Source organism: Apteryx rowi, unplaced genomic scaffold, assembly GCF_003343035.1.
Source record: "Apteryx rowi isolate R43461 unplaced genomic scaffold, aptRow1 scaffold_214, whole genome shotgun sequence".
In the NCBI taxonomy this organism is placed as follows: domain Eukaryota; kingdom Metazoa; phylum Chordata; class Aves; order Apterygiformes; family Apterygidae; genus Apteryx; species Apteryx rowi.
The window spans coordinates 537,251-564,335 of NW_020448464.1; the positions used below are offsets into that span (position 1 = coordinate 537,251).

General features: G+C 38.2%; 1 protein-coding gene across 1 annotated transcript in view; it reads right to left on the bottom strand.

Annotated features, from left to right (window-relative positions):
• PRUNE2 (prune homolog 2) overlaps nucleotides 1-27,085 on the bottom strand; it is a 133,392-nt gene that overhangs the window by 16,428 nt on the left and 89,879 nt on the right. The window contains exons 10-13 of the mRNA XM_026064356.1: nucleotides 26,056-26,650; nucleotides 25,819-25,947; nucleotides 3,425-3,504; nucleotides 2,308-2,513 (exon numbers count right to left, since the gene is read on the bottom strand). Coding sequence (XP_025920141.1) covers nucleotides 2,308-2,513; nucleotides 3,425-3,504; nucleotides 25,819-25,947; nucleotides 26,056-26,650 — 1,010 coding nt within the window. The remainder of the gene's footprint in view (nucleotides 1-2,307; nucleotides 2,514-3,424; nucleotides 3,505-25,818; nucleotides 25,948-26,055; nucleotides 26,651-27,085) is intronic.

A 27,085-nucleotide genomic window follows, 5' to 3' on the forward strand; every position in this document is an offset into this window, starting at 1 on the left:
CATTGGTGATGAAGAATCAGCACAACTGCATTCTTTTAAATTTAGGTTTTGGTATATTTTGACTTACAAAGCCATCAGTTTTCTAGTGATGGGGAGGACTCTTGAATCATGACAAGAATTTTGCTTTTTACAGTTCAAATGGACCTCCTCTAGTCTGAGGGTCACAAGCTAAAAATCACCGTTCTGTACAGTCTCAGCAGCAATGTATTTACTTCACTGGGTGTGATACAACACTCCAGAAACACTGACCTGTGAGATATTATGGGAGTACTTGCGTACTGGCAACAGCAGAGTGATAGAAGTACAGAGATAACACAGCCTAACTTACCATGCACATAAACCACTCTACACTTGAACTTGTGACTACACTTGTCCTTGTGACTATCGGATCCACATAATATATAGCCTTTCTTTATTGTCAACCTATTTTGATAAAGTATGATTTTTTTCCTTTTCTATTTTTGTTGCTGGCTAACCTAAGTAGAGGGCTCTTTGCCAAGTAAGTATGTTTCAAAACCAATCTAAGACACAAGTGTAAAAATGTCTCAGAAAACACAGGCACCTTGAATTCTTATTCTTTTAGGAATCTGGGGAAATTGGTCCAATTCTAGCAATCAAATGAAGCATCACATTTAGAAAGCAACAAAAAAAGATGGGGGGAAATGCTTGCCATAAATGCAATTGTCACCAAAATCACTGGAGCTGAATTTATTTACTTCAGGGCTTAGAGGTAAAAACCTGTTCCATTGCAGAGATTTTTGCTCTCACACAATGGTCACAAGATTCTAAAATTGCAAGCACACACTACTGTGTGTGTGTGTGTGTGTTAGTTTTAACCTTTGCTACAAAATATTCCAACCATCTAGTAACTCATCATCATGCTCTGCATCTGCCCATAAGGAACTCTGCCTTCTAATGAGAAGTGACATTAAAGATGCTTATCCATGACTGAGTACACAGTAATGCCTCTTTAGCAATATCACTTAAGCTGATGCAATTGTTCTTGTATGCTCAAAAGATCATATATTTTTTAATTTATAATGACCTCACTAGCAATAGAGAGTTTCATTAGCAATAGAGAATTTAAATGCAAGGGAAAATTCAGTTTAAATGTATCCATTTTAATATTTATCCCTGTTGTAGACTGTAAAATGGTCACACTCATTTTTCCCCACAAATAGCTTACAATCTTCATGTATTTACAGTAGTAAAWACAATTCCTATACAGTCCTTCAGCTGCTAGCAAGGAATGAATATTATTACCTTATTACATTCATCATGAGGTTAAATTAATCAAATAAAACAGTGTAAGACACTTATACATAACATGAGAGGAAATCATTGCCTCAAGGTTAAGATGCCAAGGAAGAGTAATCTGTGTCTCTTCCTAAGCAAGACAAGTTACATACTTCAAGGTTTATCTGTACCAAACAACTAGCCCTGATAAGAAGGGATATTTAATTTGGTGGAACACTGCATTATTTTGTTCCATGATCTGAGCTAGCTGTATCATAGCACGCAGGCATACCTTCCACACCTCAGCTTTCCAACCATACACAGGAATAACAAAAGACTTCTCACACCAAGCTGTGTCCACTTTGTGTACATACTGCAAGCTCTTTGGTGCAACTTTTGTCCAGGGTGGCTGGGTGCAAAACTTGACTGGGGCATTTAGTCATCATTACGAAAAATGAATAGTATACACATAGCACCTGAACTTCAGAATATTACTAATCAGTATAAAATAACTACATTCTGGCAAACTTCAAAGCAAAATCTAGAGAAATAATGACAAGAGATACTTTGGGATAAGATTTTCCAGTTCTACCAATATATTTTGTACACCATTATATACCAAAGTTCTACTGTTGTAACTGTAACCTAGGGCTGGTCATCAAAGGTGCAGTCAGCACCTGGTGTTCTCCAGGCCAGACAGCAGTCCCTTTCTCTTTCCTCTCCTTTCCTGAAAAGACTCTTTTCAGACAAGTCCTATGATTTCTACTGGACAGAGACTTTGAAGTTTGAATGTCTCCAAGCAGCTCTTCTTAATTTGTTTGATCAGAAGATCAGCTACACCATTTCTTTCTGCAGTCTGCATAAGTAGAAATACATTGCTTTACAAGGGGGAAGAAAGATTTAAAATAGCAGAAAATAAAAACATCTGGAAACCCTACATTAAATCTAAAATGCATTAACCATACTCATGGTGTTACAAATGTGAGCCTGATCAGCCTGATCATGTAAACAGTACAGGATGAAACAGAGATGCTTCTTTGTGTTATCTATACTACAAGTATAGACTAGAACATTACCTTGTCCAGTGTATTCAAAAGAATCTGCTTCATCAGGAGTGTCAAGGTCATCAACATTGATGTCAATTTCATCAGGCGTATCCAAATTATCATCAGAAAGTACAGACCCTTCACTCTGGTCCAAAGAGAGAYTGATATTTGGAGCTGTGAGCTTTATTCTTCTGGGATGGGAGCCATTAAGATCAAGAGAATTGGGAGGTTCTGAAAAAAGAAGAAGAAAAAACAAACTTTATCTCCTCTGCATACCAGTCATCTCCCAAATACTTAGGAATCACCTTCAAATATACTGGAACAGAGCAATTTTAGTAACAGCAAGCCATTTAAGGCCAACTGATATAAAACACCAATATCACACATTAATGTGTAAAAAAATAAAAGAAACATCTACAGAAATGGCAGATGTAGCTGAAGGCTCTTAAATTACATAGCACCCAGATTACATGTTTTAATAATAGTCAGCCAAAAAACAAGCTTCAGACATGCTTCTAAACCACAGTGTTTGAGTGTTTAAAGAGCAAATCATTTGAGCTTTGAACCAGCACATTGCTGAATGAGTGAGAAATTCATACAAGTGAAATGTTCCTGTTAAGTATCTGTTTTGTTATGCACTTGCTGCCATTCCAGCGGTGTTGATTTACAAGTAGGATCCTATGTCTTTAGTCTTAACTATATGGTATGATATTCAATACAGTAACAAAAATAAAAATACCTTTGAGTCTCATAATTGGTCTTAAACAAAAGTAATCTTCAGTAAGACAAAAGTTAGGTACAGCTTTGCCACTTGCCATTGCATTTTAAACTGTTATGTTTGAAATAATATATTCTAATGCTCGTTCAGTTCACTAAGATTGTAGTCAAATACAAGATAAACAAGACTGCTTAAACATCACAAGAACTAAACAGAAGGATGAAAACAATTCACAAGAGAAAATAGATGGCACACTACAATTATCACTTGTCAAGTGAAGAACAGAATTAATTAAATAAAGCAAATTTAACACTTTTTCTTTTTAACACTGATTCCTTAGCAGCACAGAAACATCTTCTCACTGCATAATTAAATGCCAAGGGAAGTAGATATAATTAAGATAATGAGTAAGAGCTTCTCTTACCAGGCCTCATTTCTGTAGAACTGGGGCTTAATACACCCTCAGCAAAGGGGATGTCCATTCCCACATTCTCCGGTAACAATCTGAGAGGTAAAATATAGCACAATATCTTAGAGATACACAAGTTGACAACCAGGCTCTTATCTCACATGGAACTCAATTTTTCCTCAACATATCCAGTTTACAAGTTTGATCACATATTAATGTAAGTGAGAACCTAACACAGCTGTTGTAATTCTATTATGTAGTTCTTATCCACTTATTTACCCACATGCCTGTAGAGACTTTGGAGACCACAGGTCTCCAGAATAGGTCCAATAGTTTCCTTTGGATCAAGACAAAGCACTGAATAACAACAGGCTGGCAAACAGCAAWGTTTCTCATCCTACACAAATTAAGTCGATCTTTTGGAATCTGGCAAATAAGGCACAAGGTTGCAGGAAGTTTCAGTTATTCTACRCAAGCTGCACACCACAGAGTTCTGTAACAATATTTTAATTGCTATACATACAGTTACTGCTTAGCAAAAATCAGATCATGAGGTTTTTTTCATTCTTTTGACATCATTTGTACTTTACAGCAATTCTGACCCAAATCAGTCATTTTGCAATACTGAAGAAGTTGATGTCCGGTGTTGGAAAACGTGCAGGAAATACAGAAATGAGATTCAAAACTACATTAAAGATTTTCAAAGGCTACAATGTTGTAAAATATCCTACCTAGATTACATTTTTAGGAATATACTATGAAATTACATTAAACATATCTACATATGACAAGTTAAAGATATTAAGAGGTGAAAAAGATTACAAAGGTGTTTGAATATTTAAAGTACTTAATTACTTTAAATTGTAAAAAGGAATTGATTTAAACTCTTTTCATGCTTATTTTCTATTCAAATATTTTACAAAATGCTTGCTGGGAGGAAGGTTCAACAGTATAAAGGAAACAACACTTTATACGACATGGCTGACATGCAAAACTATTTGTACTAAAAATGCATGACTCCAAAAAAGCTTTGTTTTATTTTATGTAAACAATTATTTTTCCTGTATTTCCATTCCAAACTCCTTATGTTTTAAAATACAATCAGACAGTTGAAGAATAGACAGTTTTTGAACTTCCGTAACAGAGTTGGGATGAGAGTAACGTAGGTACTTTTCTCTGCCACAGCATCAGCTGATTCAGCTGAATGGGTGGACAGTCTGAATTGGTTTGGCTTGGACCTCTTGCATCTCTTCCTACCCTCACTTTCCCCATGAGGACWACCCTAACTATTTTACTGTGTGCGGACAAGAATCCTATGGCCAATCATCGCATCAGAGTACAAGCAGATTTTCTGGAATTTTTTGTTAACTGCAGATTTACATGTAAAGGTATACATGCATCCCTAAAGTGAGCAAAAAGCTTCTCTGTGTTAGAAGCTGCAAAAAAATCTTTACCTCTGTCAAGCCACATATCATCAAATTCCCAATGCAGACAGGGAAACTTGTCTCCCTTGTGAAGCTACAGACATTATGGACACTATAAGGCTAGGATCAAACACATTTGGGCTACACAAAACTCATGGCCAAGTCTCATCTCTCAATAAAAATGAACATACATTAATCTTGCTAATTTTACTAGATTTAACCATAAGCACTGCAGAACACATCTTTCACAAATACACAGATTAACTACTTAATGATTTCTACAAAACATACCAATTCTGGAATATGTTCAATTACTGTCAAATAAGGCTTGCAATATCCTTTTTTTTTTTGGACTCATGGTAAAGAAATTTGATCAAAGAATGTTGCTCATGAATAAAATGAATGGCATTAATTGCCTGTAATTTACCACTTCCTTTTGTTCTACTCTTTAGCATCATCTGTGTTCAGAAGCTGTATAGAAAAATGACACACAGAATATCATCACAATTTACTTAGAAAACATAAACAAATCTTTAGAGTCTTAGACTCTTTCTTGTGTCTGTCCAATTCATAGTAAAATATGTCCAATAAAGTCTAATTTATCCTTCTGAACTTAGCAGAGACAAAGATGAATTCTGATGACAAGCGCTGGTACTAGTAACAGCCAGATAAGTTAAGGCCTTAAGAAAGAAAATATAAGAAATCATTGTGGTGTAAACAGTGTAGGGAGAGGACAAATACTTCTAATGCATTTTAAATCCAGATTAAGATTTTACCTTGGGCTTTATTAACCTTTCTAAATATAAAAACCTACATCTGAATATGAAAATTTCTCAGATTACAGAAGTTTAGAAATACTCAGATGATGATCTATGGCTGCTCAAGTGTGTGAATATTTTGGACAGATGGAAGGAGTTATTGATACTAACATATAAAGCATTAATTTATAAAATCTCTTAAATTCTCATCACACCAACAGACAATTCCTTACTGAACGAGCTTCAAAAATCACTGCAGAAACTAACTCAAAAGGAAATGTTCTTTCCACACAGTGCATGAAGAGTGAGCTACAAGAGGATGGTGAAACACTAAATTTAAAAAAATTCTTGTTTTGGGAAATCTCAACAATAAGAAATATTTGTAAAAATGCATATTACTTAAAATAAGCTTACTGTATTAAAAAGAGACAGTATTTTCTGTAGTCCACCTGTAAAAATGTTTGGGTAGAACAAAGATCATCTTCTTGTCTGCGTGACAAGGTCATGACTGGGTTTTACATATGCTGTCTTTACAGAAACAGTGACAGCATCATCTATAAAAGCAATTTGCCACAAGTAATTCATTCAGAATTTTATATGAATTGCCTAGAATTTTAGTAATGCCTGGGATAGAATTATCGCAAGTCATGATATTTCTAGAATTGCTTCAAGACTGCTTTTCTCTCTGTGGCATCCTTACCTTTTTTAAAAAAAGGTGTACGTACTTGCAGCTGACATTGCTGCTTTCTCTAGAACATCTTCTACTTTCATGACATAAATTTCAAGTGTTTTTCTGGTTTCAGTGGGTGTAGTAGAGTTGAGTGAAAACCAGATATTTCATATTAGACATATGTTCCCAAGAATGGTGCACTTCTGGGGGTCCAAAAGATAAATGTGTTTCATATCCTTTGGTTTGAACCTCTACTGAAATACAGCTACTGCTAGAGGCAAAATACTCAAAGAATACCCCTCACTCAGAGATCATAAGCAAACGAAATCAGCATTTGTCTGAGAATCATTAACTTTGTTTTGATGGTTCAGTGTATTTAATCCTTATCATTCATATTGGAATATTTGATTTGGGAAGCAAGAGACTGTGGTCCTGAAAGATCTGGGACAAAGCAGGCAGCTTAAAGTCAGTCCAAGTCCAGTTACAAAATCACTGTTGACATAAGGTCATCCACTGTATTTTCAACCACTTTTCAACAAGACTGATTTTCAACATTATACCACGCTTTTTTGCTGAGACTGCATTTATTCTTTTTATTTTTTTAAACCACACCAGGTTCTCATTTACTATAAAGTAAACAGTTAACATGATTTTAAGGGGAGAAGTTAGAGAAAACAGCTCTCGTGTTAGTAATATTTTTCCAGAGCTCTTGTGCAGAGACCAAACAGATTAAAGATTAAAGAAATACATATTCTGCTATGTTCAGTGAAAGTTCATTGTTTCTAAAAACCTATGATTAATACTTGTTCAGTCATAAATTAATAGGCAGATGCAGATATCTTTCAAACCTGGTATTTTGAAATAGCAGGTTTAGTTCATGGAAGGTATGGCTTATATTCCACTGTACCTCAACATATGTTGTCCTTTATGTTGCTCCTCAGACTCCCCACCAGTGTGAAAGTGAGTGAGATATGGAGAAAGTTTGTCTCCTACAGCCACAGCTCCCCATTTGAGGGATTTTGTGAGCATGTTAATGTTGAGCTACTCAACACCTAGCAGAGAAACTTCTGGCTGTGCATTAGCTGAGAGAGCATCAGGTTGCAACAGATCTCAGCAGCAACTCTAGTAATGAAGGATGGACTCCAGAAATTTAAATTAAGCAGCTATCTCCTCCTCTTTCTTTACCCACAGATGACTTCACATACTCCCAAAATTGTGGCTTACAGAATTTGTTGCCTTCCATACAGGTGCAATTGATGCAGTGCATGATATGGCCAAAAGTATTAGAAAAAGAGAACACTTCTTTTACTGAATGCTCCTTGTTGAAGAAGTAAATTAAGATACCTTAGAAAGCTGCATTCTAATTAGGTATGATTTACCGAACTGACAAAAAAAAAAAAAAAAAACTTCACTTGAAACAGAGGTCAAAGTAAAATAAGCTTTTTGTGTCGTAAATGACTTCTTTTATGTGGTACACAGACCAGTCATTCAAAGATCAGCTGCACTGAGAATCAGGTTACTGCATATTTGCTTTGATAATTCAAGTCTAAATACTTGTTCAGAAGTAGCTAAAAACTCCCTATTTCTCAAAGGTGGTTCAGAGCCAGATACCAAATTCTTACGAAAGAAGGAGAGACAGAGCTGACGCTTAAAGGCTGCTTGCCCTTTCTTAATTCAGACATTCTTACAGCTCAATGAATTAACAACCTTCATATAATTTTTAGTGCTCTCCCAAGTCAGTAGTTCTCAGAACAAACATGATCCTTCTTGGCTTTTCTAGATATAGCTGCATTCTGCTATTTTGGAAAGATCAAGTCTGAATATGTGCAGAAACATGTCATAACCCCTATGGGCTGCGCTGCTTCACCCTTGTGTCATATGTGATATATCACCAGTTTCCAAGTTACATTCTTTATTCCAAAACGTCAAGCGAGTCATCTCTCCAGTGTGTCACTCTGAATGACCATGTACCTACAGCTTGCTACCGAGGGTGACTCATCTCTCTGAAGCAAATCCCTACACTCCAAATCAGCATTAACTCACTTGCTGCTGGACTTTAAATTTTACAAACTTCCCCGGCTTCTGTACTCACTAACACAAAAGGTTAATCTAAAGTGGAGCCTACAGCTCCAAACCATATTTCCTAGATGAGTAAATCATGTTTTTTCCATGCCTTTCCCTCCACACCCAGCAATACTTTTATACTTAATTTTCCACAAGACACTAAAGGTTTTTATAAAGTTTTTAAAGCATGATTAACAGAAAGAATGACAAGCATGAAATCACCTTAACTCATATTAATACGTGCTTTTTTTGGAAACTAAATAGGAGGAGGAAAAATGAAGTAAAGCAAACAGGTCATTCAAAAAAGCAGACATCTGGCTTTTTTAATATTCTCAGATTTCAGAGATTATTGAGGTACACCCTGATCTCAAATGAAATAAAGAGCTTGTTTATGGCCCATTCTCTCACTGGCTTGCAGCGAAAAATTGAGCTATTTTGAGGAAGAATGAGTGAACCGTGAAATTTTAGATACAAAACTTAAGGGAACTTAAGTTCTTCCCTGAGTCACTTCTACAGAACACACAAAACCACTTTGCACAAAGTACTTTTCTTTTAACTCCATCCCCACCCAGATTTCAGATGTAACACAAGTGCATAGCCCAGAAAAGGAGAAACAACAATTTGAGGCACTGGACATGACTGCACAGTATTTTCCTTGCAAGGTATTAAAAAACCCTTGGCTTTTATCCAGTGACACCCGTTAACTGAGTCTCAGCCTGGCCCCATTGAAAGCACCCTTAAGATCAGAGGTAAGCATGTGCTTGACTGTTTCGGCAGGCCATGGCCAGAGGATACAGCCCCTGTGTAAGCCAATCTCTGACCTTTCCATTACCAGATCCAACCTAAGCGCAGCACCTGATGTCTCTAATGACATTTTGATGGCACTACCTGAGGGATGTCCAACTTGCTTAGGACCCAAATTATAATGCTGTTTTTCCATATTTAGAAGCTATTAAAAAAAAAAAAAAAAACACCTCTGAAGAGGATCCTACAGCTAATTTGAAGTACTCCAGAAATCAGAATTCATATCAAGGAAGAGTCTGACAAAATGTAATTTCTCAATTACTACATTTCTCTTCACAAATCTGTGCTACAGAACAGAATACTTTTGAATTTCTATGAAGCCAAAACATCTCTCCAGATAGCTGACTCTCAAGGGGCTTTTTGCTATCATCCATCTTCATAGCTACTCCAACATTTACCTCACTTCACATAAAAGAACGACAAAATCTATCCTGTTACTGCTATTAAGCACTTGCCACATGATTTTATTTTTAGAATAGAAACTATTTAGCCGTTTTGCATTTATCTCCAAACAAAAAGTCTTTCCCTTTCTTTCATATTTTACACATTCATGCTGCCAAGTTTGTGGCTTGTATTTGTAGTTCCTTTTCTGTTCAAAAAAATCTGAAGATTAGAAGATTATCAGGCCCTTGCCACAATAGTGTTTAAAAATAACGGTAAATATCTACTTCCTGAAATTATTACTCCTTCTTGGAGTGCTCAGTTACAGAATTCAAACAACAGAAAAGATATAAAGAATAATCACTGTCCTGTATTTTAAATAGAGGATGATTCTTCTGCTAATATATACAACTTTATAAACTGCATTATAAGTTGGACATGTTATTTCAGAGACCTATTATGCTACTGGACTAACAAATCTTGATTTAGTCTGCATGTCTTTGCATTTCGATGCTTATTACCCATGTAGGATGGACAGAAATGATCTGCAAGCAAAGTCAGAGAAATGTTGGACATGTTTCAGTTTCAGCTGTGTTCACAGACACAAGGAGATGATCTATTGATAAAATACGGGCTGTAGTCTGAAGAAAATTTGAAGAAAATCACAGCAAGAAAAAGAGAAAGAAGTCATGAACACTAGCCCCAAATAACTGAAAACAACACCCAAAACAACTTTCTCAAACTAGTTCTTTGCTACAAAACTTCCAGGCAATAAATGGAGAAACTTCTACAGCTGCCTTTTCAGTGATAAAGGAGACTGCAGCATGAATTTTTTTAGGTTCAGCAAAACTAATGATCCCTAAACTACAGTGGAGTGTGCAACAAATCAAAGTGACATACACTGTGCAAGATTTAGTCAGAATCAGTCAGAGACCATGGTTCATCTACGTATCAAGGAAATAAACATATTGGAAGAGATCCACTCCAGGATATCTGACATTATAAAAAAGTCATTACTTTTAATTACAGCTGTGTAAAAGTAATCATGTTGCATACAGGTGACTTGTAAAAACTGATTAATTTTATAACCTCCTGAGAGTTGCATTTAGCAACCATATGGTAGTATACCAAATTAACTGTGTTCCTACTGCTATTTACTTGGTAGCTTTTAATCACAAATTAGTTTGGAAAAGGTCTATAATCTGATGGCTGGAATTTATGTATGAGACTTTTATTCCTGTTTCTAGATACAAACCAAAAATCAAAATATTATCTGAGGTGTTTCATTTGAGCCAAGTGCTTTATTAATCAAACATCTGTGCAAATGTTAACTGATCATTTCTATACTGCTGCACAGTAGATAAACACATGCTAATGTTCCCATTTTACAGAAGAACAAGTCATTTTCTTTCTCTACAGCCACAGAGTAAGCCCTTGTTACAAACCAGTAAAATTCATAACTTCCTAGTTTGTCACACTTCCCAGATATCAAGCTTCTTTTGCAGAATATACTGAAGTTGGTTGGTGTCTCCTGAATGTCCATTTTTTATGCCATTTTCAGCATTAAATTTGGATTAAAAAGTTATGCATGTTTGTATGAGGTAGGATCTTTCTTGTAGGAAAATCATGTGTTCTAGCCAGAAGATTTAAATTATTTGCATCTCAAAATGTTAACTGAAACATGTTAAAATTCTGCATTTGGAACATTTTTTATTATTCTGCAATCAGTTTTAGTTTTCAGGATCTGTTCAGCTGCCTGTTTTGCTCCTCTTCTTATCTCTGCATCACGAGCCCAATTTTTTTCAGGTAGCCGCTCAGAGCAGTAGGCTCCCCTGGCTGCCCATGGCAATTGAAGACCGTTAAAAACAGGAGCTGCTGTTTTTTAGCACACGCTAGTGCTTTCCCTGCTGCTAAGCTGCCATGGGCTGTCTGTTCTGACTCCTTGCCAGCTCCCCCCTGGCATCACAGCACAAGAGAAGCAGGAAAAGCCACGGAGGAATGCAGGGAGCCGTGAAGGGACAAATCTAAGTAAATAGATGAGTGACAATTCACTAGGCTATTTCATCAACCTTATGATCATGCTTATGGATCAGAAAGGCTTATGGAAGGAATCCAGGGCTCCAGGCTTCTTCATTTATCTGTGACTTCCAGCCACATGAAATAGAAAGGCATCTCAATACCAAATGAGGGGAAACTATATTTCAGGCCCAAATCTAGATGTCTTGTTGGAAGGCGRTCTTAGGAATGCAAGACAGGCTGAAGTTGCTTCCAGCAGATCCCAGAGCCCCCAAAAGCTCCTTCCTAGAGGTCTGTCATCCCTATGTCATAATATGCTACTGTTCTCCATCTAGATCTTACGCTTTACCCCAGAAAGACAGTGCAACACAGTGAACAGCTATTCAATAACCTATTTTGTTCTTATGCATCCCCAAGCTTTATTTACTGTGCACTATTCAAACACTGTTCTGAAGACAGGATGATCAGTCCTTTCTAGGACCTTTGTGGGGTGCTAATTGCCTGACTATTGGACATTTCCGAACATTAATTAACTTACCTCAACAACAGCTCTGTGAGGCAACGAATTATTTACTGTTACAGAAGCAGAGAAGTTTGAAAGCGTCCATCAATTGTGAATGCCCAATATGAGATGCTTAACGATCTTGTTTTTTTAAGAATACATAGCATTTTACAGCATCATCTATATGCTTCTACAGCTCCTCAAGACTAGGTACCACTGAAAAGATCAGTATAGTCAGACATCAGGGGCTTCATTTTGGCATCCAGAAAATAAAGAACAAATCAGATGGGGGTTAGAGGAGAAAAAGATGTCAATACAAGCAGCCGCTGACTCCTTGTGCAGATGACTGGTGTTAGTGACCTGCCCCACACCACATACAAACTCTGTGAGATGGACAGGAAGAGAAAATAGTTCTTTAGGACAGCGTTATCTCACTGTACCCACAAAATAACACTATCTCCAACTATGCCTCTTACTGTGCAGAGCCTGCTAGGCATTTCCTAACTTCACCATTTTAATAATATTCTCTTAACACAGAATTTAGCGTGCAAAAGCACATGAACTAGATAAATATAGAGACTAACATACTTTAAGGTAAAAATAACATGCCACTTGATATCTATTGCTCTGCTTCAGTGTTGCAGTCACATACTACCATATGGTCTTGTCCTTGAAGCAGGGGCTCTCTCTTATGTGCCTGTCTCAGTGCTGCCTAGTCTTGACTGCGCCAGTGGAAAATTGCTGGAATTAACAACACAAAGTTGGGGAGCCTGTGTGATGGGTGCTCCCAGGTTGATGTTGAAAGATCACAGGGTTTGGCAAGGACCTATGCAGGTTCAGAGCAGCAACAGCTTTTAGGAGACTTATTTGAGCTGATCTGAACTCTCTCCTCGATGCTCTTTATACACATTGTTAATATTCTACAATTAGCATGTAGACAATCTGTTATTCAACAGCTACTGATGAACAAACAGCACAAATACACTGCAAGCATAGCAAAGAAAGTAGGAGTTAACTAACAGTTAATATGATGTAAAAGATTCTTAAGTACAACCTGAAAATACGCTTTGTTTGAACACTGCATTTTGCAAAAATTATCAAAATGTCAGGCCTAGCCCCAGACCCAGGATCTGCTTCCTAACACCCACTTTCATTGGAGAACTAATCCYGGAGAAAATACAGTTTTAGTTTTCCTCACTTTAAAAACAGTTTTCCTTCCAGCTCACACACTTCTCAGTGACCATTTTCGTGCCACACTGTGCTGCCAAGACCTTTCATCTGAATACCTGCAGTTTGAAATGATGCACCTGCCACATGAACAGCACTTGAAAAAGCAATGTCCCCCCTATATCCTATGCAGCCATCTGCCACTTACAGGAAATATGTTAATTCTTTGAGAGTAGTTTATGGGGTGGGAGTTGCAGTATCATAAGCAGAAAATATTTAGGAAGTTGTACATTTTATGCCCCCCGAGATTTTCAGTAGGGTTGTGAGAACTCCCCTCTATTTATTATTTCAATCTACAACTTGCCAAACACATTTGCCCCCAAATGAAGACTTGCAAAAATGCCTATGACAGTTCTTTAGAACATAACCCATTAGTTCTGCAACTGATCTAACTTCTCAACTTTAGTGACTATTCCCTGTTTTCTACTTCTTTTTTGTAATATTGTCAACTTTTTGCATTACTTAACGGATGATTCTTYGTGTGTATGAACACTGGTATGGGCAACAATGACGATACCTAACCACCATACTCTACTAGCTGGAATCAAATGTATTAACAAAGCATCCTGCTACAGGTGAATCCTGTTTTGCTCACGTGATAAAAGATGTTTAGGGACTATTTTCAGAGCTAAGGACTCATTGAACATCATCAGATAAATAGCATTTTTATAGATCTGCTCATTAAATCACCAGGGTTTTCTTCAGTCACTCCTTTGCTTTTGATTTCAGCCTTTGCACAATTTATAACATGCTGATAGCCATGAAAAGATATATAGCAAATTTTTTTACACTATATGACTTCTATATTTTCCTGTCCACATAAACCTAACTCTGCTCCTATTTATTACTTCATCCCATATCCTTCTATTTTGCACTCAAATGACTGTTCCTTTTTCAATTGCATCAATACCTTAAATCTTGTGAATTTGTCTGCTTCCTTCTTTTTCTCTCATTTGTGTCATTTTATCCCAAATTTCCGTCTTAAGCTTGCATAATTATGATTTCACAGTTTATATTCAGATATTATTATAATTTAGATTTAAATCTTATCTACTGTAGCAAACCTATAAATCATTAACAGCTACCTTTCCCCTATCYTGGCCACAACTGAGCTAAGGAAAAGCCACTTAAAAGAAGGTGATGTTAAATTTCAGTTTGTCTTAAAGTTGCAGTTGTCAGAGGCATAACAGATAACGGGAATGCGAGTAACAATGCAGGATGTTGGAAGGGAATCTCAGTTGGGCAGATTAAAATGGAAACATCCCAATGAACGTAAATTAGGAACTGAAGAGGAGAGGTAACCTGCAACTTGGGAGAACAGAGGGAAAGTCCAACCAGGAGCCAGAGGAGGCACCTGATCAAGGCCCATGAGCAGTAATACCAGCACCAACCAAGGCAGTTTAGAGCCTGCTTGCTCTGGCAGGAGGAGTGTGTGCAGAGCCAGAGAAAAGGTCGGACCCTGCAGTGGGCAGGTCGAAAAAGGCACATGCAAAGGGACTCAGCAGGAGCAGAAAGCCACCAGCTCTCTTCAGAAGTAAAACTGTCACTAAGTTGGAAGGGCCACAGAAGCAGTAGGAAGATAAGAACCAGCTAAAGCGTGGGAGAGACGAGAATCTCAGACATACAAGCATACTGTGAAAAAGCCAGAGTGATAGGAAATGCCAGACTGAAAAAGTAATGTACAGGACYGAGGTTAGAAAGCAGGGCTCCTCCTTTGCCCACAAGGCATTCCTCATACACTGCAGCTTGGGAAACACACGTGGAAGGTCAGCTATAAGCTCTCCTGCTCTACACAATCCAGCAAAGATTTACTCTGCCAGGTTGCTGACCATAAAGAACAGCTCTGTAAGTTTGCTGCCAGTATTTTCTGCTAATGAGAATCATCTTGTTCTTGTAGGACAGCGTCAGCTTTCATCTGGTAGCCTGAAATAAAGAAGTTTAATCTTCTGCTGTCTATTTTTCACATACTATGACACTACAGTGATATAAATAACTTTACCAATGTTCATTGAAGCTGACAAAATTATTTCTTTGTAAGTCTGAGAGCTGCATTTTTTTGTTTGAATAAAAAAATTGTGGCTTAAGGAATGCCTGTTTTTGCTTCTTGCTACAGATATCTCACAAGCTGTAATTGCTCCCCTGTTATTGCTGGATGTTATGAGCATGCTATAATATCACAATAAACCGCTTGTAGCAGGTTCTAAGTTTTACAAGTAGTAAGCATCTACGAACACTACAGTTATCTCTAAGGATACAAAACTTTTTATAATACTGACCATGCTTACACAGGGCCAAATAACTGCCAGACTAATCAAAGGCAAGAATCAAAGGTTGCTTTGACTTCAGTACTCCCGTGCCCCATAAGAAATAGCAGTGATGAGCGTGGGTGAAAGTAGGTGGGAGGAAGACAGCAGCCCTGAGAAAATGTGTTTTGGCAGGGTAAGGCTTGGATCCCCCCCTCCCCCCCCCACTTATGGCTGCCTTAATGCCTCCTGACACTGCTGCCAGAGCTGCGTGCATCCGCCCCTTTCCTCAACATAGCTCTGCTTCCCAAGAGTATTAATACGGGTAAGTCCAGAAATGACATCCTCCCCCCCCATTTATTCAGAATGATTCTGGCTAAATACACCTACCAACCCAGCACACATTTCCTTTCAGTGCTGCTCTAAGTAGCTCATATTTAGACATTCTATAAATTTTCAATGCCTTCTGCACCTCACTATCAGTTTGCTTACCACACTTACAACCAAAAAATATTTTCATTCCTTCATCACAGACAAAAACTCAGACGACTGAATGGAGCCAAATCAATCTCCTATAATTAGACCCAAACAAAAACAGTGCCTGTACAAACCAACTTTTGCAGTGATTTTTCACTGTTCTTACTACCGAGATTATTGCTGCATCCTTGATCATATAACCTTCAAAGATCACAGATTCTTTTCACCACAACAATTTACAGGAGCACTGCAAAATATTCAAAAATGCTACACTTCAGCTGATAGCAAAAAACTGCAAACAATACCATTGTCAAGTACTCTGCTATGGCAGTTATCACAAACAATTGCTATGTCATTAATTAAGCAGTCTGAAAACCAAGTTATCCAGTGACAATGCTCAAACATTCTTCTTTTCCCACTGTATCCTCAGAGCTAGGCAAACAGGCTGAAAATAATCAAAAGTGCTAGGTGACCGCACAGTGAAGTTTTGTTTCCTAATTACAAATACCATGCCTGTGTCCAGACAAAAGAAATCCCATCGAATTGATGCAAGCTTCTCTCCTAAAGAGCTGCAGCAGAATTAAAATACAGCTGCCTGATTTTCAGTAATGAGGTCCTGGGCGCTTTGCATCCTGCAGACAAACATCCCCCTTTTTTTCTCTCTGAAGTAACTGCAACAATAAAGCCATAATCAGAAAAACCTTCTGCACGGGAGCCTCTCAGTGCAAAGAGACACTTACCTTCAACAGACTTAACAAGGCCTTTCTAGTGGGAAAATAATAAAGATGTTTTATTGCTGCACTTCAGCATCCCTCTTTCTGTAGCAGTTTACTAGGAATAAGGATCCTCCACCATTTTCTTGTCATGTGACTGGTGGTACTGCTAAATAAGGGCGATCACCTGCCTTCAGAGAGCTGGCTGTACGAACCAGCAGCTACAGGCTTTGGTTAAATGAATGCGTAGGAGCAGAGCAGCGCTTTACCCGTGAAAATTATTATTTTTTTATGTTCCCCGTGGAGCTTTGTCGCAGCATCTCCAAACTTTTATCCAGCAAGTCAGCTGGCAGCAGGGAAAAGCTCCCCACTGTTTCATTTCAGAGCCCGAGGAAAGCCTGCGATGAGAGATTGCCTGACAAAAGTTCATACGGATTCAACCAGTCTCAGCCCTCATTGCTGTTTGCATCTGATGGTTATAGAGCACATGCATAATCAAACATGATTTACATAATTTGCTCAGTGTGCAATTCAGCTACAGAAAACCATATGCAAATTAAAAAAACAAAACAAAACAAAAAAACCCCCCAACAACTCACAAAGCAGGGTGAATACCAGGAACACAAAACAGCACTGAGCGGCAGGCAGCAACACTCACGGCCTGTGCTCTCGGCTGTGGTTCTTAGGGGGGTGCTTGAAGGAAGGACATTTYCTCCCAAGCAAAGCAGTCTCCTTTTATGGAGTCTTATTAGGGTAGGGCTCCTAGAAATGCCAGGTTTCTTACTGAATGGAAAACAGTTTTTGATCCTTTTCCCTCACAATCCTGTGGAGGTAAAACAGCAAAGGCAACAGGCCCTAGGACAGCCTCACCTTCAGGTACCTTGTGTCCCTTCACACTGTGACATTCCTCCTTCAAGATGAAATACAGGACAACTGAGATGTTTTCATGTCAAATCCTGAAGTATAAGCATTCAAAAGCAAACAAAGCCTACCTGTATCGGCAGTACAGCTCCATGCACACCTATAGCACAGCTTGAATAAAAATTCAGTGGTTGCCGCTTTGCTCTTCATGGGATTAGTCATCCTACAGGGCAAGTTCTCAGTCTACTGCACAACTCCTGAGAAATCAGCCCTCAACTCCTCTTTTAAAGAAATACAGACCAGCTTCAAGCATTTAAAGAAATGCAAAAATCATCACCCAAAGAAAAATATACTTTCTGAAGAGGACACGGCTCCAGAAGTGCAATCCCTGATGCTGCTGTCATTTAACTGTAGAGAAACTTCCCAATGATGGGGATATTTTTAGTGCTTTTTCAGCTGAGCAATCTTTAATTCATTTGAAATCTTCAGCCCAGGCACTCAGAAGTATTACCCAGGAAATAGAGATATAAAGTATTTATGTGCAACAGAAATCATTAGTAGCACGATCATGATAAAGCTATGGTATTGGTAACGTGGTAAAAGTGCCAGCCCTGATGCTACTGAAGATTACTAGGGTTCACTGGATTCACTGTCAAAGTCAGATGCGAGTCAACAGTGTCAAGTTTGAATGCTCATTAATGCTTTAGCCTGAAGTCTTATGTCATTGACCACATTTTGATTGGAATAGATTATACAGTGAACTCACCCAGAAAAACACAGTATATAGATTATAGGGGAGCTTTTTATGTGACAGCTAAACTGTACTAACCCAGACCAGCTCTTTTTGTTTTAAGAAAGTGGAACTATTAGCCCAGTCTCACAAATTAAGTAAAATCTCAGAATCACAGGTGAGTAACGTTAAGTAGGTTTTTTTTCCTTTTAAATTGCTTTTTAATCAATAAATTGTCGTCCTGGTCTTGTTAAAATGTTTTTATAAAGTGCGTAATATCTGGTACGATGTGAACATTATTGCTGTTTTTACAAAAATAGGATTATCACCATATTGGCTGCTGCTATTGTTTAACAGCTGGCTCTGCAATGGAAAACTGGGTTTTTAGGTTTAATTAAGTTTTAGCCTCCAGATGGTGATGGGAAATACAGTATCACCCCAAAATTGATAACAAAAAAGACGGCTGTCATGACTTCATAGGGCAAACCAAATGTAGGAAAAGAAATGGTGTTATGCAAACTCATGCATGACTTTATATTATTAYTTCCCTCAATTTAAAAAGTCAGGAGTGGAATTCACTGCTATTAAAACAGGTTACTGCAAAAAATCTCAAAAAATAAAGTGTTTTAATAAATTTACATCTATGGTGTAGAAAAGTCCCCTGCTCTGAATCCATCCCTAGGATTCTTTCATTTTCACGGAAGCAACATATTTGCAAAAGATAATATATAACATATAGCATCTAATATATATTGCCATAATTATTACAATAGTATGATATATAATAATGTAAAATATATTAATTATATAATTTCCCATCCTAAATGCAGATGAACATTGAAACCTTAAGTTTTGAGCCAGCAATCTTAAAGAATTTTTGCTCATGACAATCAAAACATCTTGTTCAGTTTCAGTTTATTTTTACTTTTGTTACAAGGAATTAATTCTCATTTCTGATGAAAATCTAAATTGAAAAAGCACAGCACAATTTTCAATTTATAATTTCACTACCAAACATTTGTGTATACTACATCATTACCAGTGCTTGCTTCCTACACAGCTTCCTACAAACAACCCTCTCAGTTGTTGCTCCTTTCCATATATGTTTGTTTTTAACCTTTAAAGCACATTCTTCATGTTCAGCGAATTGTCACGCTTTGTGCTGCTAAGTGGGAGACTCATTTCAAGTCTGTAATCTCGTAGTTAGCAGGAGCTGGAAGTTCTATTTTGTCAGTATTTCAGTTCAGTATTGAACACTGATATTTGATTTGAAACATTAATAGCTTTGAGATGATATGATGTGTATTTCGCTCAATCACAGAGATCATTTTCAGAGACACAGTTGTTCCAAAACCATAATTATTCATGAAGTAGTCACAGATTTTTGTTTCTTCATATTTGATTATCTTTATCCATTGCTAAACACAGGAAATGTGATGAAAACAGGCTTCTATTCAAAATTTACTGGACTGCTTATGGTACTGGGCAATTTTAGTAGTCATCTACAGCACAGCAGCAGTCGCAGAGAGATACTTTGGACACAACAGGTGGGAAAAATGTCTCTTCCGGAGAATCACTGCACAAGTGAGCAGAAAAAAACTATGATTCCTCCTTTTTTTTAGAATATGCTATCAGAAGGAGAAATGAAGCTTGCCTTTGCAGATTTACTCTAATGAATTAAGCAAATCTTAGTAGTTGTTCAAAGGAAGTTCTTTGTAATCTCAGTTTTGTGACCAGTTTTCCAAGCTCTCTCCCAAATCTTCCAGCTATCAGTGCCCTTGTCTCTACTGCTCCCTCTACTYCCAGTTCCTCAAGTCAATACATCATTTCACAGTATTTCCCTCAGATCTTTTTAACATTTCCTACTGTCACTGCTTCAGGAAGAACCCAGTAATGATAATCCATCCCTACAGCAAAGATAAGGGCAAGAATGATCTGGTATACCCAAAGCACAAACGCACTGAGAGAAGTGTGCTGATATGTAAGAGCTCACACGATCATCAGTGGCATTCTCCCTCTGGCTCTCAGCCACTGCATCACCACCTAGCTTCACCTAGTCATGTAAGACAGCGTAGCTTCTGTCACAAAGAAAATTACCATCGGTCTTCCTAAATTTTACTGTTGACACAGTTCCAGCAGCAGCAGAGAAATATGTTATCATGCATATCCAACATTTGTACGATGCTCGGTGTAGTCCTCCTTTTTAAATTTAGTCACTCTTGGCTGTCCACACATGAAAAGCCATATAGGAAGCTATTTTCTTTCTGGAAAGACTGACATGAATAATGTGCTATCAGCTCTTTCTGTATTTTTCATGACACCAAATAAACCCTTGGGGTTTGTTATTTCTGGTGTTTGTTTACTGTTGATATAGGTTTATATCTCTTCTTCAGTATTTTAATGCTAGCAAGCATCTTCATATTTTTCTTCTCTTCCTGCTGCTGCTTTTACTTGCAGCAGAAAAACAGGGCAGGAGGCAGGAACTTTGCAACCCATCACAGACTCTCAAAACCCACTTGAACCCCCTGGAGAGCTGTATGTTTGAAGTGTGTTTATCTGACATTGGGATAAAGGGCACAGTGACCAGCAGACAGCAAGATTTTAATCCACTTCTTCATTCTCATTCTTGTTTATGCTTACTGTTTCAAAGCTGTAATTTCCTCTTCTACAAAAGTCACATTTCATAGCCAAAATGACAGATACTTTCTGGATGAGGGCAGAAAATAATGAAAATTACATCCTTTACTGATCCTGATTCTGCTACTGAAAGGACCCATTTCAGCACAGCATGAAAGCATGAACTCCAATTTTACTAAACAGGGGCATGTGAGTAAACTGGATCCTGAAGAGTGCATTCACAGAGGGGCTTAAGAGGCATTTCATGAGTAAAAGCCTCCATGAAATTTGGGGTCCCAGTCCAACTTTCACTCTGGTTGGGATGTCTCAATCATCTGTTTGGGTATAAATAATAAGCTTATCTTAGTCTCTAGAGATATTGTGTTCGTGCCATACATAAATATATGAAGGTGAAGAACAAGCCTAAATTGAGGAACCTCATTTCTATACCCTCCTAAGGGGACTTATGCACACTCACTTCCCAACCAGAAGGCTACAAGAAAAGCACTACCCATGCTCCACTGACTTGGGGGAAGCATAGGCTACATTAGAGAAAGAGCCCAATTCGGTAGCCAATTCTAAGAGCGCTGTCACAGAGACGGCTGTCACAGGTTCTGGTCCCAGAATGGCCCATTTGCATTAAGCAACTATTTGACAAAACAAAAAAAGGAGCAGGGAATGTAATCCATGCCGTGGGAATTGCTATCCAACTGGATCTTCAGAGTAAGGGTGCTTAATTTACTCGTACCAATCAGGCGCAAGTATAGGCTAGGAAATAAGCCACTTGCTCTTGGCAAAAGTAGCACTTAGTGAAGCATCCAAGAAACTTTGCTGAGTCAAAATTGTGGCCTTTCAGAAGTATAAGAAATTAAGCAGAAGGAAACATCTAAGAGAGCTAAGTACCAGGCCCTTACACTTTGGTTCATTTCTACCTAAAATGTACTTAAAAGATGGAAATCTGTGGACTTACAATCTTGCAACTAGCACCATCGAGCAGTTCAGGAGCTCTCTTGCAATAGGAACAAGACAACAAAATCTCAGTTTCTTCTCTCACATGATGACTCCAGTGTTTCTGTGCTAACCTCCCATAGGGCTGACAYATTTCTGTTGCATCACATTGTTTTAAACTTTGTTGGCCAAAAAGGAAAGTTAATTTCAGACTTATAAGCTGCCCCTTGAGCAATATTTTAAGAAGGAACTTGTGTTTTAAAATATGTCGACAAAATGCATTAGAAAGTGTYCCCAACTACACACTTTGAACACATCAGTTGCTGTTTCTTCTTCTGTTTATATAAGAGGTTGAATAAATTTGACATATAATTAGCAATAATTATTCCCATGTGTGTTTTATCCTTTCTACTATAATATTTCTTCATGTTTTTACTTTCATTTCAAAGGAATCAATGCCTCTGTGATTACATTGTGGGCATATGCAGGGACATCTGCATGCGTCTCTGCCGTCCCCTATTAAGTTTGAAGCCATTAGCTAATTGACCAAAGACATCAGCTTATTCTAAGTCTATCGAACACTGGCTACTATGCACAGGGAAAAGTGCAACATGAAAGAAATCTTTATTAGATATGAAATCCTCATAGGAGAGTTTTGAATAATTTAATGATGGAAAAGGCTTCTGTCAGAGTTTGCACCTTATCAGCCACAAAAAAAACCACAAAACACAAACCCAAAGGAAACTAGATTATATTGGTTCCATGCTCCCAGAAATACTTGTTAATGCAGCTTCTGAATGACTTTCTTGCTTTCTTTACTTCTCTGGGTTTCAGCATTATCAGTGTTAAGGACAGAAATATCTACTGCTATCTGCTGAAAAGGCATTTGGTATTAAACAGCCATTGCTGAGTCAGAGAAGAAAAGGCCCTGTAATGGAGTGGCCCTCAAGCTTTCTAGAACAAGAATTCCTGTATCCTTTTCTTGCAGGATGCACCATATCCTACCATGCATTCAATTTTTAACTGAAAATACTCTTGCATTAATATGGCCCAGTTTGGGGCTTTAATTTGGGAATCAGTCTAAGAGAATATAAGCTCAAAGAATAATGAATGCAGAACATCTGAAGTGCCAGTGCAAACTACTATTGTGTGMGAGATTCAAGTTTTTACTTCGGAGACTTGCAGAGATTACTAAACAAGAGCAGAGTATTTCTCAAAGTGGATCTCAAAGTGGATTCATGGCAATAAGCTAGAAAAAATATACATATAAATCCATGCCTATTGGTTTTTTTCTAGTGTTTCAGTAGAAGCTCAAAATCAGGTTCTTTTTTCACGTATCTCACATGAGCTCTCTCATTGCTTCAAAGTTATCTCTGCTCCATTGTGCTGATTTATAAAAATCATTTAATAGCAGATACCTGAAATAATTTTCTTTTCCTTTCTAAAAACATTAGCATCACTGGCATATAAGCAAGGCAAGCTAAAACCCTGGGATGCTGCCTCCATGTAATTAATCAGTGTGACTTAGCAGGGTCAGCATCTGGCTGCTTTTAATTTAAAATGCTTTTTAGGGAAGACAAAGGAGTTGACAGCTGATTTCTTCATGTGAGATTAGCAAGCCCACAACTATGCTACCTTTCTAAATAACCCTTCCTTTTTCCTGTCCCACTCACCATTTGTTGTGAGCAGAGGTGGCAAGTATTATTTGATTTACAGATTTTCACTGGAAAATGCTGGTTTGTCAAAAAAAAAAAAAAAAAAGCAAGCTTTATTCATGGAAGGGAGTTGGTTTTGATGAATTCCCAGTGAAACCCTGGCAGAGTTAATGGAGATGGAAGGCTTCCAGAATGTGGGTTGGTCCTAAATAAGCAGACTACTCCAAAGTAGGACCACCTCCAGTTTTTCTGGATCCACAAATCCTAAGCTGCCTTGCCACACACTAACCTGGATTCGCAACAACTGCTTGGGGGGGTTGCTTATTTTTCTTCCAGATTTCCCTCTTGTGGAAAATTTCAGGTTTTCCACTTTTCCTTTAAGAACAGAACTTAGAAATGTGGAGRATTGGGTATAACAGAAACATTGGGTGCCAACCAGCTCTACTTCGGATGGTTTCAAGGTCAAGTACTCAGCATTTTGTTTACTTCAGACTACAGAGAGCTGAGAAGTGCTCATCTTCTGCTAACCTTTCTGAAGATTTGCTTCTTTCTTGAGGGCAATAAATGCTAAACCTGCATCAATAAAAGCTGTTCCTGCTCTACAGAAACAAAGCCCCTCTCATCTCATAATCTCCTCAGTGCTGTCTGTCTAGTTAGACTGAAGCAAATTCAGCTAGGGACAGTGTGCTAAGGGGAGGGGAGGAGGCTTATTTGTATACTATTCAAAATCTTGTCTAAAAAACCTAAAGCCCTATATAGGTGCTTAAGTTTAAGCCTGCAAGTAACATTATTACATCTCAGGGTTTGTGAGACTGGGATTTATTTTTATACAGAAGTCAGCACTTGCTGGAGGTTAAAAATAACTCACCTGTAATAGTGTCTTCTCTGTAGTAATGATATGGTCTTTGAAATTGTATTAAAATATTAAGAGAAGAGGTATTTTAACAAGTCTGGGGGAAGATAAACCACACTTACTGATCTACTGACTCCCAAAATACAATCTTAATCAAATGTGAACTGGTTTTTGGGTCAGCAAAAAGCATACTTTTCTACTAGAGAATGTGTATACAGTTATCAGGGTTATACTGTCACAGACAGTCGTATCATCTTTAAAGAAAAACAAAAAAGCCTACTGCTAATCTGCCAAACTGTAAGTGAAATTTTGAAAGTTTAAGTCTAAAATAATTTGCTAACTAATTAAAACAGGATAATAGAAGTTGAAAACATGATGTGTATTCTACACTGAACTGATTCCCAATACTTGGGAGAAACTTAAAAAAACATCAAAAATCAGTCTAACAAACCACATGTTTCTTATCACATTCCTGTTCTCTTGGGTGAGCACAGTTAAAAGGGAGAAACATGTATGAAGCAGTTACACCCCTTAGTCTTATTTCTGCTGGGGAGTTTCTTTTGCTATTCACGAGAATTTCACTCTATTAACTCCACGCCAGGTTATCACTGTAAAACTGCAGCACGTCAGCAGAAGTTGCCCAGGAGCAATGAGGCCAGACTTCCGCACYCACGTCTCTGTGGGGCTACCCTAGCAGTCCCTTACAGCCTGGAGGTACCCAGAGGTTGCAACAACTGAGGAGTCAGTAACAAAAGCACCTTCTCCAAAATGCTGCAGTAACTGGAGCCCAGAGGGTCATCGCTGATAACTCCCTTTCTCTCTGGCAATGCTCAGCAGGAAGAGGGCAGGCAGTAACGCTGTCAACACACCGGCTGCACTTCCACCCAAAGGGAGGTGCGAATGCACTGTGTCTCAACTTCCAATCCAGTCTTAAAAGAAGGAAATGCTGCTCTGATCTCACTGCAGCTTGGAAATAATCAGAGACCATAATTTTCCCTAGTCCTTTTCTTTCCTCTACAAGCAGCATCATTTTCTGACCCTAGGTCTCTGCTCCACCCCATCTTCCTTCCCAGCATTTCCCCACTAGCCAGAGAGACTATTTCACTTCCCGCACTCCATAATTCCACCACCAGAATTGCAGCTGGACTGGCAACACTGCCAATACCCTGGCCACACTTTCAGATTTATAGGCAGATTATAAAGCCTATGGGACCTTATGGAAGGAAGACAGACTTCTTCCTGCAAGGAAGAGGCCTTATAAGCTTTCTGCATTATAAAACAATCCTAATTTGATTAGGATTAAGACTGTTCTTACAAAGTGAGCAATACAGCAATACTTAAGGAAATAATATTACTATTTAAGCCTTGAAAATCCTGCCATCTACTCGTAATCCCATGTACTTTAATAATATTGATAACAGGTGAACAGAAGACCCTTGAAAGGAAACAGGCTTTTTTTTTCCTTACCCTGATTTTTGACTCAGTTTTCTTTCACTGCTGAGAAACATTGTTTCATCCTCCTCCATTTCTTGTTCTGTTACTACGTTATTTCCAAGTCTCTGTTGAGAATTTGCTTCCCATACACCATCGCCACCAACCATCTGCAACATGAGAGCATCTGCTCCTGTAATATTCTCATCCTCAGTAGTCACACTGTCCAAGGGAGAACAGCCCCCAAGTTCAGATGATTTATGAAGGGGAGCTTCTAGCTGAAATTCTGCTTGAGTGTCAAGAATCGATTCCTGCACTACAACAGCTTCCAGTTCTTTGCCAGAATGTCCAGACCCTGATTTTGGTGTCTCTAATCTGGCAGAAATTTCTTCAGGTGATATGTCACTGACTTCATTTTGGCCCAAAACAATCCACTCCTCATCTTGCCCACAGTTTTCTGGCGATATCCTTTCATCATCCAGTTTTTGAGGCATGACAGAAGAACTTTTCTCTGCTAAGTTAACAGAGYCCCCTTCAGTCCCCCAAACACACTGGTCTTCCCTTTCATTTATGATGGAGATCGGCAGAAATGTATCTGAGGAGCCTGGTGAAAAGCCTTCATGAGATTCTGTTTGTTCAGCTACATTAACTTCTTGAAATGCAAAATCACTTCCTTTTATTTCAAGGGTATCCTCCCTTGAAGGTGTATTTTCTTCCCCAGTAACAAGGATGTAATCCATCTCCAGTGAAGTTTGATCTCTGTGCACCTGCATCCTCATATCTTCCTTATCCTCTGTACTTTTCAGYTCAGGGCTCGCAGAGGAATTTCTCGACTTATTCTCCCTACAAAGTGGGTAAGTGGCAGCTTCTAAAAAAACAGGCAGACAGAAACTGTTTTTAGTTTTCACGTTACTATTTTAGTCAGCACGATTTCTTTAAATCAGTGCAGTGGATAAAGCTTGTTTCAGTTTGTTTTGACAGCCTCTGTTAATGTGTACCTGAACTTTAAAACATCATCATCATCATTATTATTATTATTGTTACAGATTATACATTAACACTGTGATCATTCCTACGGGACAAATGACTCAGTGTCGCATGTGCTAGGCCCTGTATAAACATCATAAATGATGTCACTGCTTCAATGTTTAAAAGCTTTAGATCAGTCTTGAAGGGTGATGCTAGAGGTCTTCCCAAAGTACAGAGTTTTGTACATCAGGGAGACACACCAACTTGAAATTTCACTTAAAGCCTCACCATTCAGCAGGAATACTCAAATATTTACTTCTTTCTTTGTTCTATG